This window comes from Uloborus diversus, chromosome 3 (assembly GCF_026930045.1).
Source record: "Uloborus diversus isolate 005 chromosome 3, Udiv.v.3.1, whole genome shotgun sequence".
NCBI classification, from domain to species: Eukaryota; Metazoa; Arthropoda; class Arachnida; order Araneae; family Uloboridae; genus Uloborus; species Uloborus diversus.
The window spans coordinates 143,236,527-143,253,593 of NC_072733.1; the positions used below are offsets into that span (position 1 = coordinate 143,236,527).

General features: G+C 33.1%; 1 protein-coding gene across 2 annotated transcripts in view; it reads right to left on the minus strand.

The window, feature by feature from the left end:
• The window catches only part of LOC129218670 (uncharacterized), a 267,197-nt gene that overhangs the window by 24,805 nt on the left and 225,325 nt on the right, over positions 1 to 17,067 (minus strand). For both annotated transcript variants that reach the window (XM_054852990.1, XM_054852991.1), the window contains 2 exons: positions 13,662 to 13,909; positions 730 to 865 (listed from right to left, as the gene is read on the minus strand). In XM_054852990.1, the coding sequence (XP_054708965.1) occupies positions 730 to 865; positions 13,662 to 13,909 (384 nt within the window). The remainder of the gene's footprint in view (positions 1 to 729; positions 866 to 13,661; positions 13,910 to 17,067) is intronic.

Below are 17,067 nucleotides of genomic sequence, written 5' to 3' on the forward strand. Positions count from 1 at the left end.
ATATGAAAATTTGTCTTTTTAGGCAATCTTAGTAAAAATAAGAGAAAAAAAGCTATTTTTCAAAAATGAAGTCAATTTTAGGTTAGCTTTGGTGAGATTAAAGGTTTTTCCCCTCACAAACAAGTTTTAAATGCAGTTTTACACTATCTTTGGTTACTCGAGCTGTTTAGGAATTGAGGAAGAATAAGATGCTTAATTCAAAAACTTTTTGAAAATGAAATCGTAAAAATATATTTCCTAACATCTTTGATGATGAATGGTCAGAATTCAGAAGTTATTGTATTTGTAAGAAGTTTTTTTTTATTTTTCAAGTTTCAAAAACGTAATTTTAAGCTATATATCAAGACAATCGGGAAGGGCATGGTAGATTTTGCTGGAAATCATTTGAAAACTAACTCCTCAAAGAACTATTTTAGATTTTCTAGTCAAATGAGGGGAAAAGTACATGTAATTCTCAGTTCTTCGGAATTTTTTTGAAAAAATGCAATTTTAAACTGGTGACTCTAAGGAGGAAAGTCAAAGTTGGGAGTTCTTCTTCTGACGGGCAGTTGCCCTTCTCTGCTCCCCCTGGCTACACCATGCCCCTACAATCTTAATTCTAAGTTTTTGTTTTTTTACTTTTTAAGATTTAACACAATTTTGACATTAATCAATATATTTTCCAACTTTTTTTTGTGAAATAAAGACAAGAGCCTCAAATAAAAAAAAGAAAAAAACAAAACACCTTACCAGAACTGAAACATCCTCTTCAAAAGTTGAAGTAAAAAAGATGCTTGTGAATCCTCCTGTGTACATATAGCAGCCCACAAGCTCAGACAAATATGCAGATAGGCACTTTAAGAACTCAAACTCACATTCAATGAATCTGAAGGAAAGAAAAGTAAAATATTCATTATGAAATTGACATTTCAACTTAAGTTTGCACTACAGAATGAAGCAAGCAGCACACACATACCCGTACATTATAACATAAAAGTACTTGAGAAATACTAAGGTTTTCTCTTCACTCATCTCCCTGTTTTCAAATGATTTCAATTTTTGTTTTCTAAAATTACTCATATTTATTATTATTTTTAAGTGCAACAATACAAAATAAAAGATCTCATAGGTAGAGTTCAAATTAGCTATATTTATCACTCAAAAGGACTATTTGTGCACAATTTTCAAACAAAACTGAAATTGCTTTCATCCATTTAAATCAAAATCTTCTGAAAGTGAATGACCATTTTCAGATGCATTTTACTCAAAGATGGCTGACAACATCCACTAATATAAATTCTCAATCTCAACTGTTTAGAACAAAATTGTTCCTTTCTTGAAGATGACTAACTTTTAACCTTGTAATATTAATTCTTACCTTTGCTATATCATAAAAATTTTTTGGTTCAATTTAGAAAATAAGAATTTAAAAATTTTGACACTCAAAAAAAAAAAAAAAAAAAAAAAAAAACCTTAATGTAATCAAATTACAAAAAAACATAGCTTATATTGTTCTGAAATTATAAAGAACATTAATGGCCTCAAACATAGATAAACCAAAGAAAATGGCAACAAAGAAACTAGGGAAGAAATTAAATTCAGTTATTTTAGTTAACAGTTTAGTTCATCATCTCTGCAAAACACCCCTAAAATTCAATTGAACTGATCTTATTTACTTAAACAAAAGATCCTACTATCAATAAACATTTAACAAGAAAAATTAGCTAAAAATCCTCTCATTTCTATATTTAATCATTTTATATTGCTAATGATACATCAGTGGTGCAGACAATATGTTCAACTTAAAGGAGAAAAATAAATACAAATTGAAAAGAAAATATTTTGCTTGCACATCTATTTAAAGTCTACAAAAATGTTGCAGCAATATAGCTGCATGATCTTTTTACTGCGTGACGTGTGGCAAAGGAAAGAGGGGGTATGGTGAAACGTGAAACTTCGGGACAAAGGTGAGAGATATCAAAAATTTTAAAAAGTGCATTAGTCAGTTATCTCCTAAACCGTAAACAAATCGCAAACACAATTTTTTTTTTTTTTTTTATAAAATTGCAATTATTGCAACTTCCAGTGTTTTTGAATGAACAATTTTTAATATAGCAAGTAGGATTCGTTCATTTCGCCGCTAGAGGGCGCTACAGTTGCTGGGGAGTGATTTTGCTGCTCCTGAGATAAGTGATTTTTTACTGTAATTGTTTATTTTACTACTTTAGTTTCAGTATTTTTATTGTATTTTATCATATAATTAAGTATTCTTGTGCTTTTAAGTCTTATTTTTGATTTACTTGCTTTCTTAAAGTGTTTTTCTATTCTGTGTAGCTAAGCCTAAATTGTGCTGATTTCTTGTTAAGCCTGACTGCTCTGTTTAGGGTGTAACTTGTTTATTTTAATTTACTGCTTGTCTTAGGATTTAGTAATATATGTATCTTTTACTTCCAATGCTTTCTAATTCTAATAATTAGCATTATTTCTCCAATTTTGTATTTTTGTATTGACTTTTTAAGTGTACCATTTTGAGCTAGAATGGGAGTTATATGCATAATGAAGGAGGTTAAAAGTGGTAAAGGGGACAAGTGGATTTCTTGTGACCTATGTCAGATGTTCTGCTTGTTTAAGGGGAAGGATGAGTCTGAGAAGGATTTCATTTGCACTAACTGTGTTGAACTCTCAGAAATCAGAGTTAGGATGCTTACTTTGGAGGGTGAGTTAGCATTAGGCTGTAGGCATGTAGATGGGGCAAACACTCCAGAGGGAAAGGGGGAAGTTAGCAAAAAGGAGGTTGGCATTAGCTGTGTGTTAGATAGTGGGAATATTCCAGAATTAAAGGAGGAAGTTAGTAAAAAGGATGTGGGAATTAGCTGTGTGTTAGATAGTGGGAAAATTCCAGAGGTAAAGGGGAAAGTTATTGCTGAGGCGACTAACTGGGAAACAAAGGGTATAATTTTGGGAGATTCAATGGTGCGTGAGGTGGGAAACTCAATAGGCAGAGTTAGACGTAAGGTGGCTAGATGTTGTTTGCCAGGGGCTCGGGTGAGAGATGTAAATAGGGTTGCTGAAAAGAAGGGGGTATTTAATAAAGAGGATGTAGTTACTTTGTGGGTGGGAACTAACGATGTAGGCCATAGTAACAATGATGAGTTTACAAAGGAATGGGATTCCCTGTTGGACAAAGCAACCAACTGTTCGGCAAATGGCCAAGTGGTTGGTTTGCTTCCCAGGTATGGAGTGCATAGGAGTTGGTTAAACCAACGGGCTAGGTGTATGAATCTGGTACTCAAGGAAATTTGCGTTAAGCGTAGTATCAGGTTTATTGATGTGTGGAGTAGATGTAAATGAGATTGGATTGCTAGGGATGGCCTACATCTGAGCTCTACAGGGGTCAAAATGGTTAGTGGTTTGGTTTTAGAGGCTTCAGAATCAAAAAACTAAGTTGGAATAGGGGGCATGGTTTAAGGAGCAGAATTCGAAAGGGTACTAACTATCGGGATTTTAGTAGAAACGGAAATAGGGTGGCTAATAAGAGAAAAGATTTTAACACTTGGGATTCAAACAATCGTGCAGCATTAAATAAAAGTAAGGTGGGCTTACTTAAGGTTTTTTATACAAATGCTCGTAGTATTAGGAACAAGATGGAAGAATTGAAAAGCATAATTATAGACGAGAGGTTGGATATTATTGGAGTTACCGAGACATGGGCTACCGAAAGTGATGATGATTTATTATCTATTGCTGGGTATAATTTGTTTAGACAAGATAGAGTAGGTAAAAGAGGTGGTGGGGTTTTATTTTATGTCAGAGACACTTTAATTTGCAATGAATTGGTAATTAATGATAAACCTAATGAGATTGATATGATTTGGATGGAGTTGATTAGTAATAAGGGCAAAAAACTACGTTTGGGGAATATTTATAGGCCACCCAACTTAAGCCAGGGTCAAGACGAACAGATGTTTAGTATTATTAGTGACATTTCTAGCAAGGGGTCAGTCATCATAATGGGAGATTTTAATTTTCCAGGAATTGATTGGAATAATTTTTACCATAGTAATAGCAGAGAAGAGGATTTTTTGAAAGTAATTGGTGACTGTTTCTTAGATCAAATTGTAACTCAGGGTACTCGACAGGACGCGATTTTAGATCTAGTTTTCTGTGACATGGAAGGCTCTGTTCAGGGGTTATGTGTAGGGGAACACATTGGAGATAGTGACCACAACAGTGTTAGGTTTGGGATTAAATTTGATATGCACAAAGTAGAGAATTTTAGGTTTGTGCCCAATTTCAGAAATACTGACTTTGTGGCACTTCGGCAGAGTTTGAAAGCAGTTTTTTCTTCTGGATTGGACAATAGCGATGTGAATCTTCAGTGGGCAGAGTTTAAGGAAAATCTAGCGAATACGGTTAGGGATCATGTTCCTTTTAGGAGAAAGGGTGTCAACACTAAAATTTGGCCAATGTGGTTCTCCAGGGAAACTAAAGACGCTCTAAATTACAAGCAAGCTGCTTTTCATAGGTTTAGAGAAACAGGTCACAGTGCAGATAGGCTCCAATATTGTAAGGCAAGGCGTAAATTTAAGTATTTGGTACGGATTCAGAAAAGAGAGTTGGAGCAAAGACTGGCAGATAACATAAACAGGAATCCCAAGAGGTTTTTTGCATACGCTAATTCAGGGAAAGTTCGAAATAGTCATATTGGGCCACTGGTTGATGAGCACGGAATTTTAATTCAGGATGATAGTGATATTGCTAATGTTCTTAATAACTTTTTTTCGAGTGTTTTTAACGATAACTGTATCTCAACAGTTGACACCAACAAGACACAAGCTATAGTACAGCTTGAGGACTTTGTATTTTCCAGGGATGACGTTTTACTTCATTTGAAAAAAATTAAAGAGACTAAGGCTCCGGGGCCAGATAATATTTATCCGAAAAATTTTAGTTGAATGTGCAGAGGAATTAGCAGATGTAATCGCAAACATTTTCAATGCTTCTTATAATTCGGGGACAGTGCCAGAGGACTGGAAGCTGGCTAACATTACACCGCTCTTCAAGAAAGGGTCTAAAGGGAGTGCGGGAAATTATAGACCTGTGAGTCTAACTTCGGTGGTTTGCAAAATTTTTGAAACATTGATGGAAATTAAGATAGTAAATTTTCTAGAGACTAATAATCTATTGACTAGTTTTCAGTACGGTTTTAGGAAAGGTAAATCTTGTGCAACTAATTTATTACATTTCTATGACAAAGTTACCATGGCTTTGGACAATAAGAAGCCTGTAGATGTTGTTTACATTGATTTTCAAAAAGCTTTTGATAAGGTACCGCATGTTGCTCTACTTAGCAAATTAGCTGATATAGGAATAGGAGGGAAAACTTTCATTTGGGTAAAAAATTGGCTGACCGGAAGGAAACAAAGAGTAGTTGTAAGGGGAAATTATTCTAATTGGAGTGAGGTCTTAAGCGGGGTTCCTCAAGGATCAGTGTTAGGGCCTGTTTTGTTCATTGTCTTTATGAACGATATTCACAAAAATATTTCTGGGAACATGAACTGTTTTGCTGCTGATGATGTCAAAGTTATGGGGACTGTAGAAAATGAAGAACAAGCAAATCAGCTGCAAGAGGATCTAGATCATATTACGGAGTGGGCTGATAAATGGGGTATGACTGTTAATGTTGGGAAATGTCAAGTGCTACATTTAGGGCATGGAAATAAGTGTACAAGTTATTATTTGCAAGGTTCAGTCATTAGTCAGGCAGACAAAGTTACTGATCTGGGGGTCCTAATAAGTCAGGATTTAAAGTTTAGCCAACAGTGCAGCATTGCTAGCAACAAAGCCAATAAGATGCTTGGGTTTATCAATACATCTATTTCAAATAAATCTAAAGAAGTTCTTCTGCCCTTATATAGAAGTTTGGTAAGACCCCATTTGGAGTATGCTGTTCAGTTTTGGTCTCCTTATCTTAAGAAAGACATTAATGTATTGGAAAGGGTTTAAAGGCGGGCTACAAGGCTAATAAGTGGACTTTCCCACTTAGATTATGATTCCAGGCTTAGAAGGCTAAAAATGTAGTCTTGAGCAAAGAAGAGACCAAGGGGACATGATTCAGCTGTTTAAATTTATTAAAACGAAAGATGCTACGGGGCTAAAGTTTAGCACTGAAAACAGGACAAGGGGTCATTGTTTTAAGCTATTTAAATCTCAGGCTAACATGGATATTAGGAAAAATTATTATTTTAGCAGGGTAGTGGAACCTTGGAACAGCTTACCGGAAGGGGTGGTAATGAGCAAAGGAGTAGACAGTTTTAAGAGGGCCATTGATCTTCACTGGAGATTGTAAATTGACTAGGACCAGTCTAGCTGGGCCCAGAGCCTGTTGCTGGTCGTCACTTTTGTATTTGTATTTGATTGTTTGAAATTTTACATTTCTAATGGCAGAAGTCAAGGCAAGTTTCTTAGTAATATTAAACTTTTTAAAAGAAATATTGTTCTAGCAGAAGTGTTATGCATAATCTGAGTTTTGCAGCATCATTTCATTCGGGAAGATTGATAATTCGGAAATTGGCGTTCTTCATCCATTGGCGTCAAATTTTTGGCATCTATTGCAGCGCGAGAAATGTTTTTTCTTTTCATACATAAACAAAGAGTAGGGAAATATATATTTGCATACGGTTACCACAAAAAAGGGCAGTCAACGAATGAAGTTCCCGCTTTAAGGTAGGGTTCACGAAATAGTCACAGTTTGTGACAAGGGAGAGGAAAGAAATGACAAGAGGGACATACAATGGGGAGAATGTGACAACAGCCCTTTTTTTTAACAGGAGCGTTTATGAAAAACAGCGTGACATGTGACAAAGGGAAGAAGGGGTATGTTGAAGTGCGAAACTTTATGACAAAGGGGGGAGATGGTCAAAAATATTGAAAGGTGTCACATCAGTTAAGCACCGCTCTTAACCATAAACAAATCACAAAGACGACCTTTTTTAAAAGTTGTACTATTATTGCGATGTCCAGCGTTATCAAATGGACAGTTCTATGTTGCCACGGGTAGAGTTCGTTCATTTGATAATTGGAAATTTATATTTCTAATTCAGAAGAAGCAATTTACTCAATAATAGTAAACGTTTTATAAGTAACTAGAAGACTCGACAGACGTTGTTCTGTTCAAACTTTGTAAATTGAAAAGTTAAAAAATTTCAATAAACTATCAAGTGTTTGAATCGATCTGTTGAAAAAAATAAGTAAAATAAATGTTTTAAACTGCTATGGTGTCAGAATGCATATATTTATTACAACTTGATTTATTTAATGCCCACTGAGCAGTTGTTTTATTAACTATTTTTTCTTCCGTACATGATGGTTTGTTCCTTCAGCCATACTCAAAGAATAAAAAGCGTCCTCAGATATTAAATGTAAAAATCTAACTACCCATCTAGAACAAACGGGAAATCCCACTGCAACATCCCCCATATGAAAAAGAATAAAACCGTCGAAAGGATATAGTTTAGAAAAATAAAGGTAAAAACAGTTCTCTGACTAAGCAAAAATCACTCATCCCTCCTTCCTCCCGATGTAAACCCAATGAATTCTTTGCAATTTTAAATATTTCCCCAAATAAACAAAAAATACAATAAACTACATTAATAGTAGCTTTAAAATGTAAACAAATGATCACGCAACTCTATCATTTATAGCCAAAGTCACCACGTTACTGTAATCCAGCCGATCAGTAAACGAAGCCAACTCCCACCGATTAGCGGTCCGATCTTTTGAACGAAAACTTTTTTAACTTCATATATTGCCTAATTTGTTCTTTCCACCAAAGATAAAGATCTTTTCCTGCACTGATATTTTGTGTACAGAACTACCCTGTTGTAATTTTTCTGGACGAAAATAAAATTTGTTCCGTCTTTAAATTCCATCATCTTTTCCTTTAATAATGTACTGATTAGTTAGATAATCCTTAAAGTATTCTTGACATTGGTGCCAAAACTCAGACGGATTTCAGCCGAGAATCAAATGTTGCTATAGATATGGTACTTTCTGATCTTCTCGTTAGGAAAACCTAAAGCACCAATCCGGTCACATGGTTCAACTACGACGACAGAACCCACGTTTTGCGAACCTTCCAGTACTTTACTTTAAAATGTGTCACGGGACCTAAAATCGTTGCTTTCAAGAGAAAGAGAGAAATGAAAGCTTCGCTCTCTCTCTATGTTTTATCTATTCTCAATTACATATCACAGAAGGAAATTTCATTACAAAAAGCAGAGCTGGCTTCTTATTGTCCTTTGACAAGGGGTTAAATATTTATTTCAGTTCTCGCTTAACAATAAGTTAAAATAAATATTAATCATTTGGGAGATAAAACCATCCGATGTTTAAATTAATTAATTAACAAAAACGTTTCTGATTCGATCCATTATGCTCCGAAACCATGCTTGCCACAACTTAATTACACACAACAAATTTGATCAAAATCGGTCCAGCCATTTAAAAGCCTTATGGTGACAAACGTCCGCACAGATGATTTTTATATATTAAGATATTGTTCACTAAAAAGTTTTACCTAAAACTGATTTTTGATGCTTCATTTCATGTGGGAAGATTTCGAAAATTGGATAATTGACAATTTTCATCCATTAGTGTCAAATTTTTTGTTCCCAATGCCAGCGCGAAAAATGTTTTTCCTTTGCATACGTAAACAAAGAGTGGGGATATATCTATTTGCATCGGTTTAGCACAAAGCAACATGGTATCCAAAATAAAATTATTCAAGCCAAGAATTTGACGACCACAAAAATTTCTCAATGGGGTTGTTTTCTTCAGTTAAAAGTACTACTTTTAGTCACTGAAATTGACAGAATAAGCAAAAAAAAAATAATGTGGAGCCAGAAAACACTTTTATTTTCCTGCCAATTTTCTTTTATTATTTTTTTAAAAGTTCAATTTTGGAAATATAGAGTGATCTTTATGACGTTACAAGTGATGTACTTTGGCGCGCTACTCCATTGTCGCGCTAAATGTTTACGCTTTACTGTCAACCACGTTTCCAGGTTATGATAATTTGCGTTGTGCACTAATGGCATCAGTGAGTGGCATTTCATCGCTTTTGATGCCATGTGCATTAGCGTAAAAAATGAACTTTCAATCTGCGCTCCAATTTAAATAATTGCTAAAAAACATTATTTTATTTCTTTTCAAATTATTTAAAAAATGGTTAAAACCTATGTTTTTAAGCATGCTCTTTCGGAAAAAAAATACTTTTAAAATTTCAGAAACGATCCCATTACCGAAATATCCCCTTTCATCCATTTATTTTGAGATTAACAGCTAAAAAGCAAAATTGGAAAAAATTATTACTATTTGTTATTATGTGTACATGTAAAAATTGTATGTTTCCAGATATGCAGTGAACATGAGTAAGAGTAGAAATAAAAATGTTGGAAATATTTAAAATTCATACGAGTTTTCTCAAATATTCATTTATGAATATGGTCGAATTTCGACCACTGGGCGAACACTAGTATTTATTAATGCATGTAACAGTGGTATCAGTAACTAAAATTGCTAAAATGATCAGCAGCAATGTTATTTGAGAAATTATCAATTTTAATAGTTCACAGAATAGAATAAGGAGTGATATTTACATTTTATGACATGAATGAGAAATGACAAAATGTGAGAATGCAATTCCTATGCAGTGCTACTGTTTGTTTTATCAACTTAAAGTGAAAAATAATTTTGTATTCAATAAATGAACTATGAAATTAGATACACACACACTAAAAGACAGTTATGATGATCCAAATCTTAAATAAGCATGTATTGATGTTACTGTTATAGGTAGTCATAGTCCTTATTTTTTTAAATTATGAAACAATTTCTCAGATATATTGTTATTAATGAATTTCAAACCATATACATTTGGGAAAATTCTAATTTTACAGCTCATAGCAATATTGGGTACCACATGCTTCTCACATTTGCAAACTTGACAGCTTAATTTAAATCCAACAACTTTACTTTATCTTTTTCAACAGCCAAAACTTATATTGCTGCTTTAAGGTAAAAAAAAGTTCATTTGTGGTCGTTGAATTGAGCAATGTTAGTTGTTTTCATTACTTCAGTAAAGGAGGATGGAAGAAGACAACGTTCTTTTTTGACATCTTGTAAATCTGAAAGTGATTTTTCTTCAAGGAAGACTTTAGCAGTCTCAATCTGTGTTTACAAAGACAAAATCTTAATGCCTATAGATGGATATGCTGCAGGAAATTGTTGAACATTCCACAAATTGGAAAATTTGGTGAAAGAAGATGAACAGCATTAACAGCAGATAACACTGGCATATTCTGCCCAAATTTCCGATCAAAGTCTGCCAAGACTCTGTCGATAACTGTATAACAACTTCTGCTTTCATGTTCTCAAGGGAATGTTTTCTTCTTGTATTTGTATCAGTAACAAAACAGTGTGTAGGCTGCTGACTTTCAGAAACTATTTGTTTACTCTTTAACCCGTTCGTGACGGCAGCTTGCACAAGATGGCAGCTGTTACACATGGACCGTTCATATGGGATGAGGCTATTTCTCCCGCTAAGTTTAATACGCAATTTCGGAAAGTATGCATTACATAATAATGGATAAAACGTACACTTTACGTAGGAATGAAACCTTTTTTTTTAGTATGTGATAAAATATATCATAATTTTAATCATAACAAAAAAAATTATGAAAATAATTGATATTTAACAATAAAAATACAAAATATATTGTTTTTTACTAGAACTAAAAGTACCAAAATTAAACAATATATTTTGTACAACACACGAAAAATATTTACGATTAATATTATGAAATGCCTGAAGAATATTGTAACAATAAGTATTTTAAAGCCGCATGAAAAATTTCCAAAGCACGGATCAATGTGCATTTTACATCCACAGGTAGTTTTACGTCTTTTATTGTGCTTTGAGCAAACGACACATCTCCGTCAAAGTTCTTTGCCTTCTTTTCTAGCATAAGATTTTAGAAAGAGACTGTTGTATAAAGAGCTCCAGTAAAAATAATTTATAGTTGTTTCAATGTCTCCCGAAAAATCCATAGATGGATCAGTCATAAATTTAGATATTTTCTCCTTGGAAAGATAATATATTCACCATGGCTACACAAACGAATCTAAAAGTAAAACCCCTTGCTAGAATATCTCTTATGAAATTCCATCCTAAACGGAATCAAAACTAAAAACAGCCACTTCAAAATGAGTCTGCTTTTCCCCTTTCACTTGCTAGCACATGTTTGTATTTTCTTTCACGAAATCCAATAAATCATAGACACTTGACGGACCCCATTCTGACATCAGAGAGAGAAATACTATTGTTCGAGGCCAATCATTTGAATGGTTCATGGATAAGTAAGGTCATCTGACAGTAAACATTTTGTTCCGAGACTAACCCACAAATACCGGTCATTCAGATTTTTGAGTAGTATACGCTGTCACCCAGAATAGTGGCTTTTGGATGGGAGGAGCAGCTGCCGCTGACACAGATTTGCGTTGTTCGTCCTGAACAGGTTAAAGAACACCTATCAATAACAACTCGAAAATCTGTTGCTTTTGATCTCGCTTCTTTCTAAAAGCATCCCATGAATCATCTTTATGAAGACATTTCGGGTCTTTTACTGCTGTTTTAATTAACTTCAGAAGCCAGGTGAAGGGTACTGATTGCAGTTCTTCTGAAAGAGATGCTATTTCCCCAAAAATAGCCTCTATGAGCAAATGTAACACAAGGAACTTTTCAGTTTTGATTTTGCTATCCCATGACTTCCGACTTCAACTTCACATCCTCTTCATTTGAAGAAGATCTTGCTGGACATCAATTACATGCTGCTACAAACAGAACAAAAATTTTAAATGAAGAATGCCAGTAACTCCAGTGTGGGTAAATTAATCTTTGTAGTTCTAAGAGAGACAAACTATGGTTTTTTAACAATGAAAAAAAATCTCATGCCTTGGGGAACCTTCGGACAAAAAACAATAATCTTGTTACATTATTGAAAACAAGTCATCAATTAAACCAGCATTTGTCACTGTGTGAACTAATACAAGGTTTAGGCCATGAATGTAAGCTTTCCAAAAGCTAAAATTAAAAACTTGAATTTTAACTGATCCAGTGTCAATTCCTCCAATTTGCAAATTTTGCCACCAATTTTAAAGGGCAAAGAGATATCTTGAGTGATAGAAATTTTGTGGGGAAAACAAACATCTACTCATATGCTGAAAGTATGTTTTTTGGAGAAGTGAATACAATTTTCAGTAAGGTATAAAAATTATCACAAACCACAATACTAAGAGAATATTGAAAACATTTAAAATTAGCATGCCTCTGTGTTTTCTGTAATTTCTCAAAAAATACAGATCAATCACAAAAACAGCAAGAAAGCTTTTAAACTAAATAGTTTGCTGTAAAATTGTAGAAAACTTTTTTGCTGGCAAAAAAAATGTGTAAATTACTTTGAAAAAAAAAAAAACACATTTTTATCAAATAATGAAACATCCATTGGTGAAACATTAAAAATTATGCAAATTTTAACATACACACACGTTGAAAAAAATTAAAAAAACAAAATATTTCAAAGATTTTTTTAAGGTACCATCAGAAGTCTTTGTATTTTTTTTCAAGACATGCTCCATTGTGCCTATAAACAGCTAAGTAAACAACAAAAACTTATGATCACGATTCTCAGTTCCAATTCAACTTACTTCACTTTGAAAAGAAAAGAAGGCTGAGCACACATTAGGAAAAACACAAAATCATTTCCAAGCACTTAATGAGAGGGAGTGACATTTCTTTTGCAACACAGTGGTCTATGCTTTTCCATATGGAAGAGTTTAAAAGACACACACGATTATGCACCAAGAGAAAGAAGACATCTTTAGCCAGCACAATCAGCTCAACATATCATTTCTGTATCATGTTTACAATTAAACAGTCATTTAGAATTTAGGTAATGGAGGATACCAGGTTCTAATGATGCAAAATTGTTCTTGGAATTTTAATTTAGCTGCGAGCATTCAAGAGAAGTATACAATTGGGGGACTTTTAAAATGCTGCATAATAAAACAATATGGATGGTGATGATTTTCTTCATCTTGAAAATAAACTTCTTGAGCCAGGTTTGAACTCACAAACTTGGGGTTAAAGGACCCCTTACATCATACTGCTATTTAAAAAAATTTCATTTCAGGTAGTCAACAAAATATATTCATAAACAGAAAACTACTCCAGATTGTTAAAAAAATAAATGTTAAAATACTTTAATATTATACTTGTACAGACAAGATAAACCATGTAATAACTTTTAAGTAAAAAATATAAACTGAATTATAAGTGAATAAAATTACTGTTATTAATAAAGAACATTGCTTTAAAGCTTAAATGTTAACCAGTAGTATTCTGTACAAAAATGTTGAAAAATATAATACAATTATATTGCAATCTACATTTTTTTTTATTAATGATGATTTTGAAAATCAGAAAGTATTTTTATCTTCAAAATATTATTTTCAAAGATTTTTTGCATACATTTTAAGCTTGTCTTTAACAGAACATTTTGAATTTTGTAAGACTTGCATATTATTTCAAGTTATTAGTTGTAAATTCTAAAAAAATAAAATACCTCATTCCAACAAAACGTGAAAGAAAGTGGTCTAGAGATCGCTGTAAATCTGCTTGCTTCTTATGGGATAAAGGAAACAGAGCTTTTAAGCTATCAAGAATATAAGCATTAACAGCAGCCCAAAAGCCAGGACAAGGATCTTCTTTCATCTGTCCATAAGGAAAAATTGGCTGCAAGTTTGAAATTACTCTGTCCACAACTTTATTAACATATACTGCTGGAGCTCTGTAATGATTTGATATGCCAGCCTGAAACAATGTTTATTAAAATATAGAAAACCCTTTTTTGACATAAGATGAATTATAAAGAAACATATTCATGAATATTACAAAAAAGGTAATAATTATTGAGTCTTGCTATTATTTCATATACAACCAGTCTCCAACTAAAGACTAGTTTTTCATACAAATAAAGAATGAGGCTTCAAAAGCTAGGAAATGACCCAAGCACTTGATAGAGTTCCTGTCACATGACTGTATTGTAAACTGTAACTGTATGCTTTGGTGTAACTATAACTGTGTTGGATCCATGTTGTAGAGACATGTGCTAAATGTTAATATGGTTGAGGTCTGTTGACTTAACTTTTAAAATGTTTTACCACATAACCAAGATTAATTAAAATCTTTGTTTGCAATGGCATAGCTACCAAACATGCCAACTTTGAAAATCTTACAATGTATGCGGTGGATATATTTCTAAATCTTTTTTGACCATTATAAAGCAAAGTATTAAAATTTAAAGTATTATAATATTTTCAAATCCTTTACTTGATTTGTGCTTTTATAAGCAAAAAAAAAAAAAAAAAGTAAACAAATTAACTTTTATTTCTTTGAACTTGTTGCTGACTTAGCAGCTTTCTTAGCAGCAAACACTGTCTCAGTAATGCAGCTTTTAACAGAAGTGTTGGCCAAAATTACCAACTTCGATAGCTCTAAGCCACAAAAGCACTTAACACCTTGTGCAAAAAATACCTTTATTAGCGACACTCTGGCGCTGCAAAACAAACACATTACACTCTCAAAAAACAGAACTTACTGACTGAATTAGCTTTCAGTTACGAACTTGGGCCGTGTAGCGGTAATTACAGCATTATATGATAATTTACATAAACATACCACCGGCTTTGATAAATTTTACAAAATTTTCAAAAAGTTAATCATTCAAATTGGAAGAAAACTTTATAAAAGAAATCAATGAAAAGAAATTGTACATCACAAAATACACAACACTTTATTAATACAAAATAACACTTTAAGCACAAATCAATTTTTAAATGGTAAAAGAGCAACTTTGTTTTACCGATCTTTTAAGTTCACCTGTTGCAGTTCGAATCTTTACAACTCTAACTTTATCATCGGAACCTTTATGCAGTTGTATAATTCTACCAATTAACCACTTGCAACATGGTAAATTGGTCTTCCTTTATTAAAACTAAGGATCCCAATTTAACATTATCTTTTGTAAACATCCATTTTGAGCATTGTTGAAGTGTGCTTAAATAGTCAATTTTCCATTTTTTCCAAATAGTTTGGACTACCTTAGTGGTTCTTTGCCAGCATTTTAAAACCTATTATCATTTATATCAAGTAGTTGAGGCTCTGCAATTGCAAGAATTGGCCTTCCAACTAAAAAGTGCCCTGGGGTTAAACATTGAAAGTCATCATCATCATTCGATAAGGGAGTAAGAGGTCGCGAATTTAAAACCCCTTCAATTTGAATAATTAGTTTTAAATTCTTCATAAGCAGGGATAGAAGTGACATTTGCCAACAAAAATATAGGAAAAAAACAGGAATTTTCCGAAAAAAATATAGGAATTCGATGGAAAATATAGGAATTTTCTGCAAACAATATAGGATTTTTTTGAAATAATATAGGAACATTTTGAAAAAAAAAAAGGATATACAGGAATTTTTATAACAAGGCTGGCCAGTATGACATTTTTTTTTTCAAAATGCTATACTACTATTCAATTAAAAACATTTAATAACACTAACTGATATAAGTGCAATACATACACATAAATAAGTTCTAAAAATACACACAAAATCAATTTTACAAAAAGAAAAAGGGCGTAAACTGTAATTTGTACTAAATAGCATATTAAGGCATACTTCTTCAAAAAAAAAAAATTTGTAGATGAGCACAAATCTTTCTTAAAATAATTGTATCACTAATGAATTCTTGATTGTCCATAATGAATCTCTAAACATAAGTTGCTCACTAAAGATACTTTATAGTTTTACAAGTTCAAAACAATAATTTAAAAAAAAACCATAAATGAATGGTTTCTTTTGAAAACTGCAGCAACAGTAACAATACTTAGAATGTGCAATGAATTAAATTTCAACAAAAAGACTCTCATTCTACTTTCAAATGTCTTTTGTTGTAAACCTTGTGATAGCTCTTGAGCAGTGGCGTAGCCATCATTTTATTTTGGAGGGGGTCCAATCAGTGGCATTGCCATGAAGTTATTTGAAGGGAGTGTGCTAAGGAGACTTGAAAAATTGATATGGAGATCTTAAAAATGAGCAAAATAGATTTTAGAGATGAAAATTTTATTTAACTGTTAATTATGATAATTAACAATTTTGAATGCAAAAAAATTTAATGCAAAACAGATTCCCCACTTCACCAGGTAACTCAAGCAGGGACAAAGTTCCAAGAAATTTGGAGGGAACTAGACAAAGGGGAAGTGCCTTTTGTTAGATTCTAAACAGATATATTCTCAGAATTTGCCTCTACTTCATTGATACAAGGGAAGCAAACGGTTTGGAGACTGCAGAGAGAAATATTTTCGCACACTAGGGGAAAATAGAGAATGATTGCAATAAAGCACTACGCCTTACAGAGTCACTCATTTCGTCCCCCCTCCTCTTCCCATTTTACTTTATCAATTTTCTCTTCAAAATATTTTTGGTGTGTTATAAGAGCAATGTATGGATGCCTCACTTGCCAAATCGATTAATTCCATAAAACAGTCAAGAAAACTGATGAAGAAGATAGTGTTATCCAACATGGAGTGAATAGGCCCTCGTGTTACATTTTCTGCCATCACATGGTCAGAAATGTATTGAACCAAAACTTTAATATAAATTCACATGCTAAGCATTGATTAACCACTATTAAAGCAGAAATGAGGATTTTTTTGAAAAAAGTGGAGTTAATTGATTTGGCAACTGAGGCATCCATTTATGTATATTTTTTTGTTTATTTTTTCTTTACTTGAGTAAAATGCTTGTTTTCAACCCACAATGCATTTTTTCTTCAATCATATATTTACACTTAGTCATTTCTGAGGGGGTGCGGACCCCCCCCTCCCCTAGATACGCCACTGCTCTTGAGCGGTGTTCCCTGCTAAACAGTTTAAGATAACAGTTGTTTCCGTCCTAGCACAACCGTACTTTC